Genomic DNA, 17830 nt, shown 5'->3' with positions numbered 1-17830 from the left:
ATTTGTTTGTAAAATAAAATAAAATATAAAGGAAGAAATTTAATTACAAGTCAGTTTTAAAAGTGACGTGTTTCATGTGTTCTTAGCATTTGAAAAGAACATATTTTATTAAAATAAATGCTTTTCTGGTCCTTATAGTCTAGGGTTTTGACAAATTGCTTTATGATTTTTTTAAAAACAAGTGATTAACCACTATTTGCGGTAAGTAAAAAGGAACAAATTAGTGCTTGCCGTTAGAAAAATTGACAAAATCAATTAATGTGTGACATCAACACTAATCATACCGGTCAAAAGAAGTCCCCAATGGATAGCTCAATTGGCTATGAACCGCGCTTCTTGAAGCGGAAGTCACTAGTTCGAATCCCCATCCCCTTTTTCTTGTGTGAACATGTCAAAAAAAAAAAAAAGAGGTGAACAAACCACCTTATGGCCATTGGGGGTGCTTACGCCACCCCCTCATAAAAATAAAATTTTCACCATTTGGGTGGTTGGCCACCCCTATATATTTTATTAATGAATTCTGTCAATTTTTCTAATGGCATGCATTAATTTGTTCTTTTGTGCACTCCAAAGAGTGATTAATTACTTTTTTTAAAACAACACCGAACAAAAATGCATTTATCCTCAGAGATCATTCGCGCTGTTGAAGGCATTTCTTGCCGGGAAACCACTGCGGACATCATGATCATGAACTCATCATCAAAATCATCAGTAATACGTCGGTCTTGTCGTGTCGTGCTTGTTGGACTGCTCTATCGTATTCTATTGTCGTCTCATGTCTGTTTCATTAAATCTTCGAGGATTGTAATCATCGTCAAGTTTTCTTTGGCTGTCCATAAGAGGTAGCTTAATCGACTGAAAATCACGCCTCATAAAGCGAATGTCACTAATTCGAATTCTCGCAAACATGTCAACCAAAAAAAAGGTTTCCTTTGGTTGTATGTAAAAGGCAGATCGCCACTAATTCTATGGTGTATTAAAGGTCTCTGTAACTTGTCTTATATTAAGTTAATTCAATATGATAAGTGTTTTGAATAATTTTCTTGGTAAAGAGTAGTAAAGAATCGTAATAATAATAATGAAAAAGAAAAGATAAGAAAGGAAATGAAAAACGCTATGCCGACTTCAAAAACTTCTTTATCACAATTTATGCGGAATTAATACTATGAAGCAATAAACAATTCAATCACCCAAAATATATAAAGCAATAAAGAGGCAGACACAGATATTTTGGTTACGAAGAGGAAACCTTTTAGAAACCGATCTAAAAGTAAAACCTCTCCGGGTAGCCAAACCCAGGAAATCACTATCAAAAGATTATCCAGAGATTACAGACACTAGGAACACTTACAATCCTTTGTAAGACCTTGGCTCTGTAAGATCGACAAGCCTATAACTCGTCTCCTTGCTCACAATCTTCTTCAACGTGATTCTCCTTTACCGGACTCTTCCGATAGACTTCTCAACCGTAGATTTATCAAAGGAATAACTAAAACTCTAAGAGATTCAATTTAACGCTCACCACATATGATCTCTCTTAGCACAGCGTCCGACGAACTCTCTAGGGGTGAAAATCCGTGTCTCTCTCTTCTATAATGATGTATATATACCCCCGACAAAACCCTAGACCTAACCCACTTAAAATCACGTTTTTGGGCCTAAAACTTACGGGGTGTCCGGACAGGTTAATAGGCTGTCTGGACAGGGCCTTGAGGTGCAAAAATAGAATTTCTGGAAATGCAGTCCGGACCCGGGGTAGGCCTGTCCGGACAGGGCATGCAATGGGTGAAACAACATTTTGGAAATGCTGTCCAGCCTTGATTAACAGCTCCCATCGATGGGCGTTTATGGTTCGATTGAGCTGAAATTTTGCAAGGACGTTCATAACACATGAATCTACATTATGAACGGTGGAGATTGGATTCGGAGCATTCTATATCAGTGTTTGAGCTCATGAACAGTAGCTTCTGCATTTTAGAACTAAATTAAGCCAACACAAGAACTAACGGGAAAGACATGTGTAGTATAGTAGACCAGTATATTGTTGTTGTAGAGCAATTTTCGATCAAATCAGTCTCAATAAAAATGTTATATCTTGTGATTTCGACATCATAAGGAAATAAATTTGGTGGCATTTAAAGGAATATTCAAAGGACTACAAATTATGGACAAGGTTCGAACGTTCTAGCTTTTGGTTGAACGTTCACACTTGAGGTTAAACATTCGGTTAGAGTGTAGAAAACGTTCCATCATAGTGCCAAAATGCATGCAAGGCTTCTATATTCAAATCATTATGCAATAAATCTCATCCTAGGCTCTTTTAGTTTCATAAAAACATAGCAAACTATATTAACTTGCAAGACTAAGAAAACAATAGGTGTTTCAAAACATTTGAAAGTCTTTTTGCTTTTTAAGGAGAATAATAGCACAAACTCATCATGACACTCTAAAACTTTGTAAGAAACATGAAAATCACAAGAATAATATGAAAGCCAACTTAGGTAAGAGGGGTTTACCTTAATGATAGCAAACAACTTCAAAATCTCCTCATTCTCTCTCTAAAATCTCTTTCTCACTCAATGATTAGGGTTGATGTGGTGTAGGGGTGAGATATGAAGTATGGAGTAGGGGTGAGGCATGCCAAAGGCCGAGAAAGTGGATAATTGGTTAAAATTGCTTTTCAGATTGCCATCGAATGTTCGGTGTATTATTACCCAACAGTTCTAGGTTTGCAGGTCGAACTTTTGGTATGGTCCAACCTTGATCGTTCGTGTTAGAGGTCAAGGTCGAACGTTCGGTGGTCTCCCATCAAACTTTTGGCCAAAAGCTAGAGGTTGTATTTTTTGTTGTCTCTCAAATAAATAGGGTTTTAAAACAATTGCAAGTGACAGTAGCATTATAAAAACAGTTATTTTTCAAACGGTTCTATTTCTTGTCGGTTTTGAAATTTCAGGGCATCACAATACTTGTTATAACTAGCCTTGGCCGTATCTTTTGTTTATTATTCATTGGTTTTCAATAAGAAACACTTAAAGGGGTGGTTTTCTATCTATTTTACCTCAAATACTTGATTTATTCTTGGTTTTGGAAGAGTTGTGAGTCTTGTAATACTGTCTTTGCCACCTATTGTGCTATGTTGCACCAATTGTACAACAATATATTTTTGTTGTTTACACTTACAAAACTTTTGTAGTTGACATACCCTTGTACTAGACAAATGACTCGCTTGTCCGCTACTGCAGTAGTTCTCCTAGAACCTCTGAAATTTTTTTTTGATTTGATCTCTTTTACAGGAACTTTGATAGGATTCTATTCTTGTTGATGAAAGGTTGTGGTTTACGACAAAGACTCTAAGAGAGAAGCAATGGAAAGCACAAAAACATGAGTTTTCTCTCTTAGCACATGAAGCTAGGGGCGGTGTACAACTGGTTACGGTTAGCGGTTATTGCCCCTAGCCACAATCGCAACTGCCCTAGGCGGTTAGCGATTATTGAAACCCAAACTGCATCGTATAAGTACTTTTTAGGCATGAGCCTTTTGGGACTATCTTTTGCCTTTTTTTATGGCCTATTTTGAATGGTTTTGAACTATTTAGGGTCTATTTTAATGATATTAACATTTTGGTATATATATATATGAAATTTTTAGTAATTTTGATTCAATTCTAGTTAAAGTATGTTTGTTATTACATAACTAAGGATATATGAATAATTATTTCATTACACTCTCCTCTATTCTCAATAATAACTATTTCATTTTTTTTTAATGAAATACGCATTTCAGTGAATCAAATGAGCCATGAGATAAAGATAGTCTTGAGGTGATTGTAGGTCAATGCACTATGTAAGTATCTTAAATGTCGTTATTATATATTTAACGGTGAACACATGGACAAAGTGCATGTGTAGGCTATCCCAAAATTCAGTTCCACATAAATCTTGCAATCAACGAATGGCCTTAAATCTTTCCAATATGCACCCACTCGTTAATGTCATTTTCAAGACCAGACACTTCTGGGAAGGTGCACACTAATAGGCAATAAACTTATAGATTGCAGAAAACATATAAGACAGTGAAACATGTAATTGTGAGTCCACAAAGAAAAATTAATTTATTGGTAGGGTATGAGTAGGTAGAAGACTCCAAACTTGGCCTCTGGCCTCATGTGAACAGAATAAAAGTAGGGATGGATTTTTCAATGAACTTTCAACTATTTGGTGCCTTTTTGGCTTCCCTCTTTCTCTCTCTCTCTTCAAAAGTATGTTTTGGAAAGCAACTTTTGGCTGCCCTAGCAGACTTGTGATTTTATCAGCTAAGGGAAAACACTCCACTGGCATGAAAATTTGCGAGAGATAAACATATGATGCCAATGACAGACCACTGTTGAGACTGCAGCATAATTGAGGGTGTTTAGATTCAATAATGCCGCTCTTCTCACTTGTACAATTCTTAGAACATGCCTTTAAGCTTGCTATGTGTGATTTCGAATGCCATAAAAGGCTTTGGCTTTCTTCACTGGACATCAATTGGGTTTTAGATGAGATGGTCAAAGGCCCGATCCAATAAATGGTATCAGAGCCAGGGTCATGGGTTTGAGTCACATAAACGTCATGTTGAAGGAGGGATTGTTGAGGTTTAATAATACTGCTCTACTCACTTAAACGACTTTTAAAACATGCTTTGCGTAGTGCGATTTCGAATGTTATAAAATAGAAAAATGAAGAGAGTGATTGAGAATCAGAGCATTTGTCGTATGTTATTATAGAAGTGAATTTTGAACATGCATGGATACATATTTAAGACATTCATGTACCAAACCCGCATGCAAGATGGATCTGAAAGCCACATGCATGCAATCTGCATGACTTATGTCCATGGCATCTGCTTGGTGCATAAAGCATATGCTACCATACATGTGTGTTGACTTTCTCCGTGGTTTAGGTTTTCCCAAACAATATAAAGTAATAATACTTTCCTTGATCACTCGGGCAAGCACAGTCGCACGTGTTTGTATGTGATTGGGTAACATCAAGTAGTTAATATTCCTTTATAATCTTATTTAATAGGGGTGTCAAAAATGACTGGAAAATCAAAACCGGAACCGGAAAACCGGGAAACCGAGAACCCGGTTTCGGTTTTGGTTGCAAAAAAACCAAAAATCGGGGACCCCGGTTCCGGTCCCGGTTTTTGGCACCCGGTAAAAACCGGGAAACCGAAACCGGGTGCATATATATATAAAATAATATATTTTAATATATTTTATCTATATATATATATATATATATATATATATATATATATATTTAACTTTTGTTTTTTTATTTTAGGTTTAGGTTAATTACTTCACGCCTCTCTTTCTCTCAAGTCACTCTTCCGCCTCTCTCTTTCTCTTTCTCTCCCCCCTTCACGCCTCTCTCTCTTTCGCCAATCAACGACTCAATGCCACTCTCTCTTTCACTTCCGACACAATCAGTGCATCACACATGAAGCCTTTTGCAAATTCCAGTGAGCCAGTGCGAGAGACTTGGAGATTTTGCCACCATCAGTGCATCTCGCCAATTAGAGATTTGTTTGGTTGCTGAGAAACAGTGTGAAAATAAAATTCTTTCTGGCCAATTGTTGCTTATTTTGCTAAATTAATTTGTGGGTTTGGCCAATTGTTGCTTATTTTGCTAAGTTGAGTTGTGGGTTTGGTCGATTGTTGCTTATTTTGCTAAATTAAGTTGTGGGTTTGGCCGATTGTTGCTTATTTTGCTAAGTTGAGTTGTGGGTTTGGCCGATTGTTGCTTATTTTGCTAAATTAAGTTGTGGGTTTGCCGATTGTTGCTTATTTTGTTAAGTTGAGCTGTGGGCTTGGCCAAAAATTGGCTTCTTTGATGTCCGTGTTTGATTGAAGCTATAATAAACAGATGGCTTATTGATAAATTTTAGCTCTAAATTCCCTTAAGTTTCAGTTTTATCATGTTATATTGTTTGTGTTTGTGGTGGAAATAAAAATTAATGGGTAGAAAGTAGTTTAATTTTTGTTTTGCAATTGAATCTTGAATTTTTCTCATCATCAATCAATTTTCTTAAAAAATTGGTTACCGGACCGGGTACAAATTGGAACCGGCCGGTAACTGGGACCCGGTTCCCGGTTCCAGTTTCTCAAAATCAAGAACCGGAGTACCCTGGTTTCGATCTCCGGTTTTGGCCGAAAACCGAAAAAAAGGACCGGATTGACACCCCTATTATTTAATATTCTTTAACAAGAGTTGATTAATTTAATTAACCATGAGGAACGCGAAAATGTCAATGTCACAACTACTTGACGGGTTGTTCCATGAAAGTACTCTCGTAAAATACTATTAAAAACAGAAATTATTTAGGGCATGTGAATCGCTTTATTTTATTTATTCTGATTTTTTATTTGATTTCATGAAATATTTTTACAATTAAGGTCAATAAATTTATAACTAATTTGCCTTTCCTGGTACAAGTTGAAAGTGTTAGATAATCCTATCATAAAGATTAAAGTGAATTCGAAATTATGCCTTCGACAAATCAGGTCTTTATTGTCTATTTTTAAATTTATTTTAATCTAGTCATAATATATTATTTTATAGCAAATTTTTTATCTTTAATTTGTAAATATTTTAAATTATAAATGCATACTATAAAATATGCATTTAAATGTGAAAAAAATAGAATTAGAAAAATTAATTGAATCTCAAAAAGGAGCGATAAATAAATTTGTTAAAAGCAATGAACAAAACATAATAAAGGATAATTTAGGTGAAAAACTCATAAATCAACAAGAAATTCATCAAAAATAGTTAGAAAACTATGAAATAATACAACAAAAATATGACATTGAAAATAATGATAATCATGTTCAAATATGTAACATAACAATTTTGAAAGTGTTAAAAATTAAAATTGACAAAATCATACCTGAGATTAACAATGCTACAAGAAAGATTAAATGGATTAGTTATATTATCAATTGAAAAGAGGAATATTAGAAAAACTTGAATAAAAAACATAATCAGTAATTTTGCATCCAAAAAAGTGAGAAGAATGATTTTTAAATAAAAATATAATATTAATATTAAAATAAATATTGTTTAATTAATATTTCAATTAAGGAAAATGTCTATCTTAAACTTGTCATCTTACACCTCAAAATGTATCAAGCCAGCCTTGGCTAGACTATGGAATAAGCTGAAGAGCTTGTACACGAATGAGTTCCTCACTAACGGGTTGTATTTGAAGCAATGATCATACACTCTTTAAGATGAAGAAATATATGCCTATTTGTGATCATCTTGATCTTTTCAATAGAATTATTTTAGATATGAAAATATTGATATTAAAGTGATGATGAGGATCAACCCCTGATTTTGCCATGTTCTCTAAGTGATTTCTTTGATAATTTCATCAATTCAATGTTGTACAGCAAAAGAGATATCATCTCCTTAGCAGACATTAAGTCTACGTTGAATTCTATGGAGTTAAGGACAAGATTGAGTGAAAATGTATTGAAAATATGATGTAGGGTGAAACGGGTGGAACTTACCCCTGCAGACTTCAATAATGAGGATGTGAATTCAAGGACAAATTATCTCCAACCTAGGAAGGATGATGTAGACTAGAAAGCTAATGATTTCATAAAAAGGGTTTTGTCTGCAACTTCATCTGAGACTCATCCGAACTGTAAAAGTGAACTAATTATTATTTAATTTTTATCAATAAGATTACTCAGACCTGAGTTTCTTCAATATTTTCCTTCAAACCCTAGAGAGTATCTAGCGTTTAGAGAATATTTCTTAGATTCTTCGATCGTGTCAAGATCTTAGGAGTATTTATCTCTTCTTCTTGCTATTATTCTTGCATCTCACGAAGTCACGCTGTATCAGTTGGTATCAGAGCCCAAGTTACTTTTCATGAATGAGGAGGGGCAACCGTTGTGCAGACATTAACGAAGTTTAGAGGAAGTTTCCTACGACACAAGCTCATATTATTCCACGGGAAGTAGATGTCAAGCTCAAAACCCCGGACTTCCAAGTTTGCTTGCAACCCGAAGAGCTCCTTATTAAAGAAAAGATAGAAAGGTCCGACAAAAAGAAAGTGCCTAGAGAGGCGGCTGAGATGAAGAATCAATCGGCGACTCATTGGTGGAAAAACGCTTAACGACTCCAAAAACTTGTTTATCACAATTTATGCGGAATTAATACTATGAAGCAATAAACAATTCAATCACTAAAATATATAAAGCATAAAGAGGCAGACACAGATATTTTAGTTACAAAGAGGAAACCTTTTAGAAACCGATCTAAAAGTAAAACCTCTATGGGGCAGCCAAACCCAGAAAATCACTATCAAAAGATTATCCATAGATTACAGACACTACGAACACTTACAACCCTTTGTAAGACCTTGGCTCTGTAAGATCGACAAGCCTACAACTCGTCTCCTTACTCACAATCTTCTTCAGCATGATTCTCCTTTACTAGACATTTCCGATAAACTTCTCAACGGTAGATTTATCAAAGGAATAACTCAAACTCTAAGAGATTCAATTTAATGCTCATCACATAGGATCTCTCTTAGTACAGCCTCTGACGAACTCGCTGGGGATGAAAATCCGTACCTCTCTTTCTATAGAGGTGTATCCCTAGACCTAGAACATAGTTTGAAATCATTTAAAACTGTTACAGGTACGGGGTGTCCGAACAAGGTAAGTGCATTTCTGGAGAGGTCCTTGCGAGCAAGCAAAAACATGCTTGTTAGAATTGATGTCCGGACAACCTAGCAAGATATTTCGTCAATCCTTAATCAACAGCTTCGATCGATGAGTGTTTGTGTTCCGATTGAGCTGAAACTTTGCAAGGACATTCATGACTCATGAATCCACATTATGAACAGTGAAGATTGGATGCTGAGCATTCTATATCAGTGTTTGAGCCTGTGGACAATAGCCTCTGTATTTGGGAACCGAATTAAGCCAACACAAGAACTAACAATTGGCAACGCATAGAGGAGCAATTGGAGGCTATGAGTGGACAAATAGAGACCCTCACTAACCAATTGGACAACATGGGGGGTCTTAACGTTCGTCACCATCAACCAACTCCACGTTTTGTGGATGAGGATGACGTGGTTACTTGTAGTAGGGCACGATCTCAACAGAGGAAGGCATGGTTAGATGTGGGAAGTCCGCGATAAGCCAACTTGAACGTTATTCGCGATCCTCAAATCCATCAACCGAATCCATATTATGTGGAGGAGGAGGGTGAATCAGTTGATGAGGAGTTCTAGGAATCTGAGTTCATTAATGAGGAGTTCAAGCATGGAGATGTTCATGAATGTGTTGAGAATGATGATGTTGAAGATCCTTCACAAGGATTCGTGGATTAGGATTCTTCACCAACCTATGATGGCGATATCAACTACGAAGATTGGGTGAAAGGTTCTTTGTCTTGTGACTGTGAAAATGGTTTTGTCGTAGATTGGGACACCTATTCCGACAAAGAGGAGTCATTAGAAAAGTTAAATCTCTCGGATACTATTGACAATTTTGCTAATGAGAGTTGCCTCGAGGATAAAGCCTTCGATATGAGTGTTGCGCCAATTAACTATGTTGATTTCATTGGGGTAGATGCTATTTTGTCGAATTCTTCTAACTAAATTTGTGATGAGATTTGTGTGGCGGAGGAGAATGTTCTATCAAAAGTTGACGGTGGCGTTGCTAATTCTTTGAAGATTTTCATGGCATATGGGAAATACAAGGTACGAGAAGAGCACAACGAACCTGGCGCTTAGCAAGGTGATGTGCGAGGCATTCAAGATAATCATCACAGCCTTCCGATGATTAGGGGCATCACATGTAATGTGGAGTGTCGCCTTGTTATGATTTTGAGGAAGGGAGAATGGAACGAATTAACCGGACACCCAAAGGACCGTGGAAAGAACCATCCAAATTCGAGGACGAATTCTCTTCAGCAGAGGGAAAAGGATGTAGGGGAAACAAGTGAAACTTACCCGTATGGACTTCAATAATGAGGATGTGAATTCAAGGACGAATTCTCTCCAACCTAGGGAGGATAATGTATACCGGAAAGTTAAGGATTTCATAAAAAGGGTTTCGCCTGCAACTTCATTTGAAGCCCGTCTTGACAGGAAGAGTGAAGTTTCTTCCCGAGAGACTCGTATAGAGTCTCGTCCGAAGACCGTCCGGACGCAACTAAACCCGAGAGCCTCGTCTGAAGTTCTCTTTCGGAGACCGTCTGGACGCCTATGTTTATTTACAGTTTTCATGTTTTATTTCAGTGACCGTCCGGACGGTGTTATGTTCCATCCAGACGGCCATCGTAGAATTGCAGTTCGACTTAATTTTGTATTATTATTAGGTTTAGGGTTTGTGGGCCTATATTTACAAGTTTTATAGACTCTAGAATGTAGCTTTAGATTATTATTCAGTTTTTATCAATAAGATTACTCATAGTTGAGTTTCTTCATTTTTTTCCTTCAAACCCTAAGGAGTATCTAGCATTTAGATAAGATTTCTTAGATTCTTTGATCGTATCAAGATCTTAGAAGTATTTATCCCTTCTTCTTGCTGTTATTCTTGCATCTCATGAAGTCACGCAACATCAAAATCAGGTAGAGGATTTATTTGTTAATGGTAGTTTGGAAGGTTCCTCTAATTTTAGAGGTCGATCCAATGAGAGAGACTCAGGTAAAGGAAAATCAAGGGGGCGATTGCAATCCAAGTCAAAAAAGAAAGTTAAGTGTTACTACTGCAAAAAATATGAGCATTACAAATCTGAGTATTCGAAGCTAAAGAATAAAGTGGAAGGTGATAAGCAATTTTTCTCTTCTTTTCCTAGTGTTATTGGAGAAAAATATGAGGATTCAGATACCAACTATTTGTATTAGTTGTTTTAATGACCTGCGGGTCCTTGATACTACATCTACATTTCATATATCCTATAAGAGGGATTGGCTTACTGCCTATAAGTTAGTCAATGTTGGTTTAGTTTTGATTGGAAACAATGTTGTTTGGAAGATTGTTTGTATTGGTGTAATCAAAATAAGGATGCATGGCAGGATTGTTAGGACTTTGACGAATGTCCAACATATACCAGATTAGAAGAAAAATCTTACTTCTTCTAATCTGGCTTACTGCCTATAAGTTAGTTAATGTTGGTTTAGTTTTGATTGGAAACAATGTTGCTTGGAAGATTGTTTGTATTGGTGTAATCAAAATAAGGATGCATGGCAGGATTGTTAAGACTTTGACGAATGTCCGACATATACCAGATTAGAAGAAAAATCTTATTTCTTTGAACACTCTAAACTCCATTGGATACAAGTATTCCGGTAGAGATGGAGTCATTAAAGTTAGTAAAGATTCATTGGTTGTGATGAAAGGTAATAAAGTTTAATTTATGACATCTACTTTCTTCAAGGTAGTACGGTAATAGGTTCAGTTGTTGTGTCTTCTTCAAATGATCCAGATTTAGATACTACCCAATTACGACATACGCATTGACTCTTGAGTGAGAGTGGTATGACAATCTTGAGCAAACGGGGTTTGCTTTGTAACCAGAAGACATGATCGCTTGACTTTTGTGAGCATTGTGGAGTGGTGTCGGTACCTCATGCATTTTTCTTGGCTTGGGAGGGTAGAAGTTGAACCTATTAGGGGTTTAGGCTTTAAGTTTGAGGTTATATGAGTTATAGGGTTTAGTCTATCTCTCTTACCGCTGCCATGGTTAAACCCCTAACAACGTACACATCGTAGCATATGCTTTATGCACCAAGTAGATTCCATGGACATGATAAGTCTTGCACGATTGCATGTGGCTTAGTTGAGATCCATCTTGGTATGTAATGAGATGCCTCCAGGCATGTTCAAAATTCACTTCATATAGAAATTAGAAGTAGAAAGGTAAAAGAAGGGGGCCACCGAGAGACAAGACTTGATATTGATAAGCCACGCACACACAACAACTTTTTCGTTGTCTATAATAAAGTAGAAGCACCATCAAAGTTGTTGAGATAAAATAATTATTGGATCACAAATGAAGTAGAAAAATAACATAATAATAAAATAATAAATAATTACATAAGACACCAAGATTTAAGTGGTTCGACTTAACAAGTCTATATTTATTGGCGGAGATGATCCAGGAGAAATTCACTAACAAAATGATGGAGTACAAAAGAGTAGTATAAACAAAACCACTCAAACCCAAAACCCCAATACACCCAAGCTCACAAAAATACAAAAGAGAAATTAATTTCTTAATTCTCTAAGAGCTTGTTGTCCTTTCTCTTCTCTCTATTTCTCAATAACCCACGGAGCTCTCTTTGGAGCTACTGCCCCTCAGCCCAATTAACCGAATAGCCAAGTCTCCAAGGACTGTGAGGCATGCCGTGTGCTGTTTTACTTCACCCCTCGAACATATATTGGTGGAAGAGTGAGTCGGTCAATAAGCTTCATTGCGAAGGTAACGAATGCTTCACCGAGAAGAAAGCTGCTGCCCTTTCACTTGGTGAATGGTCAAATGAATATATAATATATTTTATATAAATGCTACCCGGTTGAAGAACTTCACCATGAAGTATTCTAAGAAGAGACAAAAGGCACCACATAGCTGCCAATAGAAAGAACAAAAGCTGGGGCCCACGGTGAGAAAATCAAGTCACCTACTCTACATTTTCCAACACAAAAGTCTTTCCACATCTTCATCTCCATATTCTCTTCATTTCCCTCAATCATGCTGCAGCCTCAACAGTGGTCTGTCGTTGGCATCATATGTGTATCTCTCTTACAAATTTTCATGCCAGTGGAGTGTTTTCCCATAGCTGATAAGATCACAAGTCTGCCAGGGCAGCCAAAAGTTGCATTCCAACAATTCGCAGGCTACATTACTGTAGATGAAAAGCAGCAGAGAGCTCTTTTCTACTACTTTGTTGAAGCTGAAGCACAGCCTGCTTCAAAGCCTCTTGTTCTTTGGCTAACTGGAGGTAATTTAATTTGTTCCTTTAACTTGCATCTCCTGGCTCACTCAATGAACTCTAAACTTACTTTTACATTTCCTGAACATTTTTACTTCTTTTTGGTCTTCCATTTTCTCATTTTGTAGGGCCTGGTTGTTCATCTGTTGGAGGTGGAGCCTTCCTTGAGCATGGCCCCTTTAAACCAAGTGGAGACAAGCTACTGATCAGGAATGAGTATAGTTGGAATAAAGGTCTTTCCAATGTCTAATTTTGCCTTTTTGTGTGAGAACCACACCACCTCTGCCATGAAAATTAATTATATATGTAGATGAATGAGAAGTGAACATAATTATATATTTACTTACTTGTTAATCCCTGTTTGTTACAGAAGCAAATATGTTGTACCTGGAGTCACCAGCAGGAGTTGGTTTTTCTTACTCTGCTAATAAATCATTTTACAACTATGTGAATGATGAGATTACAGGTTTATGCTGTTTCACCTTCAATTTTTTTCTTTTTTTTTTAAATGCACACAATTATTTTGAAACTGACAATGGGCCTACTTTTCTGAAGCACGAGACAGTCTCATATTCCTGCAAGGCTGGTTTGCTAAATTTCCAGAATACCAAAAGAGAGACTTTTTTATTGGAGGAGAAAGCTATGGAGGTAAATTTCCTGTTTCCTCTCAATGAAGACCATCTAATTCTACTATGATGCAAAAGTATCTAGTGATTATTTAACTGATGATTAGCATTTAATTTTTTTAATGGTAAAAGTATCTCTAGTGATTATTTAACTGATGATTAGCATTTAATTTTTTTAATGGTAATTTCTTAATAACTTTAAGGGTTTTTTGGGGAGTAAAGTGCAAAAGTATCTAGTCTGATACGGGATAGTAGTATGGAGGTCCTGATATCACTTTTCAAAGTTTTGAGATGTAAATAAAAATGTAGTTGTATTTCACAAGGCTCGAGTATTATATGACAAAACTCATGGACCTATTTTTTGTATAGGTCACTATGTGCCACAACTTGCACAACTCATTGTTCAGTCCAAGGTCAAGATCAACTTGAAGGGGATATTTGTGAGTAGAGCCTGGAAATACGACTTCCATAAAAAATTCACACTTTTTTTTTTCTTTTTTCTTTTTTCTAAATTTATTTTGAGATATATAAATGTTCTTAAATGGTACTATTGCAGATTGGGAATCCTCTTCTGGAATTCAACACAGATTTTAATTCAGTGGACGAGTATTACTGGTCTCATGGCTTGATATCTGATGGTGTTTATGAACTTCTCACTAAAGTTTGTAATGGTTCTGAGATCTTAAGAGAGGCCATCACAAGAGAATTTCTTTCTCCTGCTTGTACTTTTGTATTTTTACAACGTCAAAAAGAACTTAATAACACCGTCAATGTGTACAATGTCATTGGTAATGACCATTGTTTAGAAAAGCAGTCACAAATGGCGGCCCTTTATGAACCTCTGAGCTCAAGAATTCAAGCTTTGTTATCTCCTCATTCACAACCAAATGCTCTTGGTGAGCAGGTAAAGTTTACCCTCTGTCAACGAGTAAGAAAAAAATCTAAAATCAGCCTCGGTAATTATGTTAATTTGCGATAAGCGTTTTGCCGTATAAACGTTTTGAAAGTTCTTTATGATATGTAAGAATAACAAATAGGTCACTACATACACTGGAGCTATGCGCATGAACCTATTTGCTATTTTTGCATACCACACAGAGCTTATTGCAAATCAATGTAATAATGTGTTGCATTTTTTACCTTAAAGAAAGCCATTTATACTTTTTCCTTTTATTTTTCTCTATGCTTACAGCAAGCTAAAGAAAAGGAAGATGTATGTCCAGAAGTAACTACAGCCACGTATTTGAACAGGAAAGATGTTCAGCAGGCTCTCCATTCTCGGCTTGTTGGAGTCAAGCAATGGACTTTATGCAACTTGTAATAATACTAAGAGAAATGTTAGGAGTATTAAATTTTCTACTAAGATATGAATACTAAGATGATGTGAAGCTTATTCATTGGAAATGATAAAAACAGTTAATAACGAAAAATGTTACGAATACCAATTAATAAGCTCCACGTCATCTTTGTTAGAGATCTTAGCTCGACACTTTGGTAAAGGTGACATCAGAAATCTTTTGGCACTTTGTTTAACCATTTTTATTTCAGGGTTCTAAAATATGATGAACGAGATCGAGAGATACCTACAATTTATGTGGTGGGCACACTTGTCAAGTCCGGCATCAGGGCCTTGGTATACAGGTATCATGTAGAATAAGCTCTTTATAATCTTCAAGTGTGTTTGGCATTGAGATTAATTTGTTAGACAAAAAGTTCGATTTCAAATTAAATCGCAACAAATGTATCATGTAAGAGTGCGTTTTTAAAAAATTATGATTTAAAAATTGTAAAAAAAATCTGTGTTTTTTAATCACAGGTAAGAAAAAACTTAAAAAAAAAAAAAAAAAAAAAAAAACACGATTTTAAATGCTAAACTATAATTGTAAAGATCAATTTGTGATTTTATCAAACCTTTAACTGTCTTTTTTTAAGAACTTCTAATTTTAAATCGCACGTTTTAAAATTACTATTTTTAAATTGCAAACTCCATTTATAGTATAGAGAAAGGTCTTGGCTATATATGATGTATATGATTTTGATGAAATGTGACGGTGGAGATCAAGATTCAGTTATCCCATTTATTGGGACTCGGAAACTGGTAAATCAATTAGCAAAGTTGTTGGGATTGAAAACAACTGTGCCTTACCGACCTTGGTTTGAAGGAAAGCAGGTGAATATGTTTTCGCATCAACATAAATTTCTTATAAACTCGTTTATAAAATAAAATAAAATAAAAAAGAAAGAAATTTAATTACGAGCCAGTTTTAAAAGTGACATGTTTCATGTGTTTTTAACATTTGAAAAGAACATATTTTACTGTAAATGCATTTTTATCCCTATGGTCTAGGGTTTTGACAAATTGCTCTCTTACTTTTAAAAAGTGAATAATCAGCTCACTATTTATGGTAAGTAAAAATGAACAAATTAGTGTTTGCGGTTAAAAAAATTCACAAAATCTATTAATGTGCCACATCAAAACTAATTATACCAGTTAAACGAGGTGAGCAAACCACCTCGTGGCCATTGGAGGTGCTTATGTGTGCCACCCTCTCAATGTTTTTTTTTTTTGTTCTATTTTGCTTAGTCACCTTTTTTCAAACTACGTACACCAATCAAAAATGCATTTATTCCTATTTTTAATAGCATGTGTTTCTTATAGGGGTAAAATTCACTAACCACCTCCGCTGAGCGCTTAGGCGGTTAACTCGCGGTTAGCGGTTAATAACCTTAATAACCGCTAGCCGCTTTTTAAAAATAATTAAAAAAAATTAAAAAGTTCAATTTTTTTGGAAAAAAAAAAAAAAAAAAACTACATCGTTTATATGGTAATATGATAATACTTTACTATATACAACATCATTTCTATATATATATATATATATATATAAACATAAAAGCGACGCGGTTTCATGTATTTTTAAGTATTTATATATATACAAATATAATATATATTATATAATATACATAAAGGCGATTAGTAGTTAGCAGTTTTTTCAAAACCTAAAACCACTAATTGTAACCACCTAGGCAGTTAGCAGTTTTTCCTAACCGCCTTAAAAAATGGTTAGCGGTTAGTGTGGTTAGCAATTAACGGTTAGTGCGGTTAGCGCTCACATTTTCACCCCTAGTTTCTTACATGTTATTTTAATAACTTAACGGACACATCACTTTTAAAGTCTGGTGCATACAAAATTTCCTACACTGTCGCATTCATATTAACATGCTATATTAATCAATTGGTAATCTTATAATTTCCTGATTTATATTTTATTTTTTTGTAGGTTGTGGGTGGATGGACACAGGTGTATGGGAACATGAACCTCTCTTTCGCCACCGTAAGAGGAGCTTCTCACACTGCTCCGGAGACGCAACCTCAGAGATCATTCGCGCTGTTCAAGGCATTTCTTGCCGGGAAACCACTGCCGACATCATGATCATGAACTCATCATCAAAATCAGTAATTATAATTTACTTCAAATAAGTTGTGTCGTGTCATTTCTGTTCCATTAAATCTTCGAGGATTGTAATCACCGTCAAGTTTCCTTTGGCTGTATGTAAAAGGTAGATCGCCTTTCTATGGTTTAATGGTCTATGTACGTAACTTGTGTTATGATAAGTTAATTCAATATGATAAGTGTTTTGAATAAATTTCTTTGTAAAGAGTAGTAAAGACTCGTAATAATAATAATGAAAAAAAGAAAGTATAATAATAGACCAGTATATTGTTGTTGTTGTAGAGCAATTTTCCATCAAATCAGTCTCAATAAAAATGTTATATCTTGTGATTCTGACAGGAGAAAGGATATAAATTTGGTGGCGTTTAAAATATTATTCAAAGGACTACAAATTCATCCTTCATGAAAAGTTTCCAATTCCAACTTTTATTGAGTCAAAACAAGCTGTCAGAAGAAAGACAAAACAATACCCAAAAGCCTAGTTAGGAAGCTTGTCAAGACGAGGAGGAATGCGTGGGAGATCCGAAATGATCATCAATAAGCTCTTTAGGAACTAGGAAGGCGTCACAACGAGATCACATCTGTCGGGACGAATAAATGTCCCCATCCTAAGATCATATCATGAGGATGAGTAAGTGTCCCTGTTCGGACGAGATTACATCAGTTCAACAAAACTGACTTAATTATAGTGTTTTAATAGGGTTAGTACTTTATATACTATAAATATTTGTAAGTTTTTTT

The 17830-nt window shown here is 35.5% G+C and overlaps 1 protein-coding gene across 1 annotated transcript; it reads left to right on the top strand.

The window, feature by feature from the left end:
- The first annotated feature begins 12726 nt into the window (after window positions 1-12726).
- On the top strand, window positions 12727-17370 carry LOC132192019 (serine carboxypeptidase-like 45). Its single transcript, XM_059607196.1, has 10 exons — window positions 12727-13017; window positions 13137-13241; window positions 13379-13474; window positions 13564-13656; window positions 14004-14074; window positions 14191-14538; window positions 14827-14951; window positions 15183-15275; window positions 15687-15804; window positions 16916-17370. The coding sequence occupies exons 1-10, from the start codon at window positions 12768-12770 to the stop codon at window positions 17066-17068; spliced, it is 1452 nt and encodes a 483-aa protein (XP_059463179.1). The 5' UTR covers window positions 12727-12767; the 3' UTR covers window positions 17069-17370.
- Window positions 17371-17830: the final 460 nt, after the last annotated feature.

This window comes from Corylus avellana, chromosome ca9 (assembly GCF_901000735.1).
Source record: "Corylus avellana chromosome ca9, CavTom2PMs-1.0".
NCBI classification, from domain to species: Eukaryota; Viridiplantae; Streptophyta; class Magnoliopsida; order Fagales; family Betulaceae; genus Corylus; species Corylus avellana.
This window is presented reverse-complemented; position numbering and strand designations above follow the sequence as displayed.

Excerpts from the sequence above, each read along its gene's own strand:
- LOC132192019 (XM_059607196.1), top strand. The coding sequence starts at position 12,768 with ATGCTGCAGCCTCAACAGTGGTCTGTCGTTGGCATCATATGTGTATCT. Across the intron at positions 13,657-14,003 it reads TGGAGGAGAAAGCTATGGAG|GTCACTATGTGCCACAACTT; the intron begins GTAAATTTCCTG and ends TTTTTTGTATAG. Across the intron at positions 15,276-15,686 it reads ATCAGGGCCTTGGTATACAG|TGGAGATCAAGATTCAGTTA; the intron begins GTATCATGTAGA and ends GAAATGTGACGG.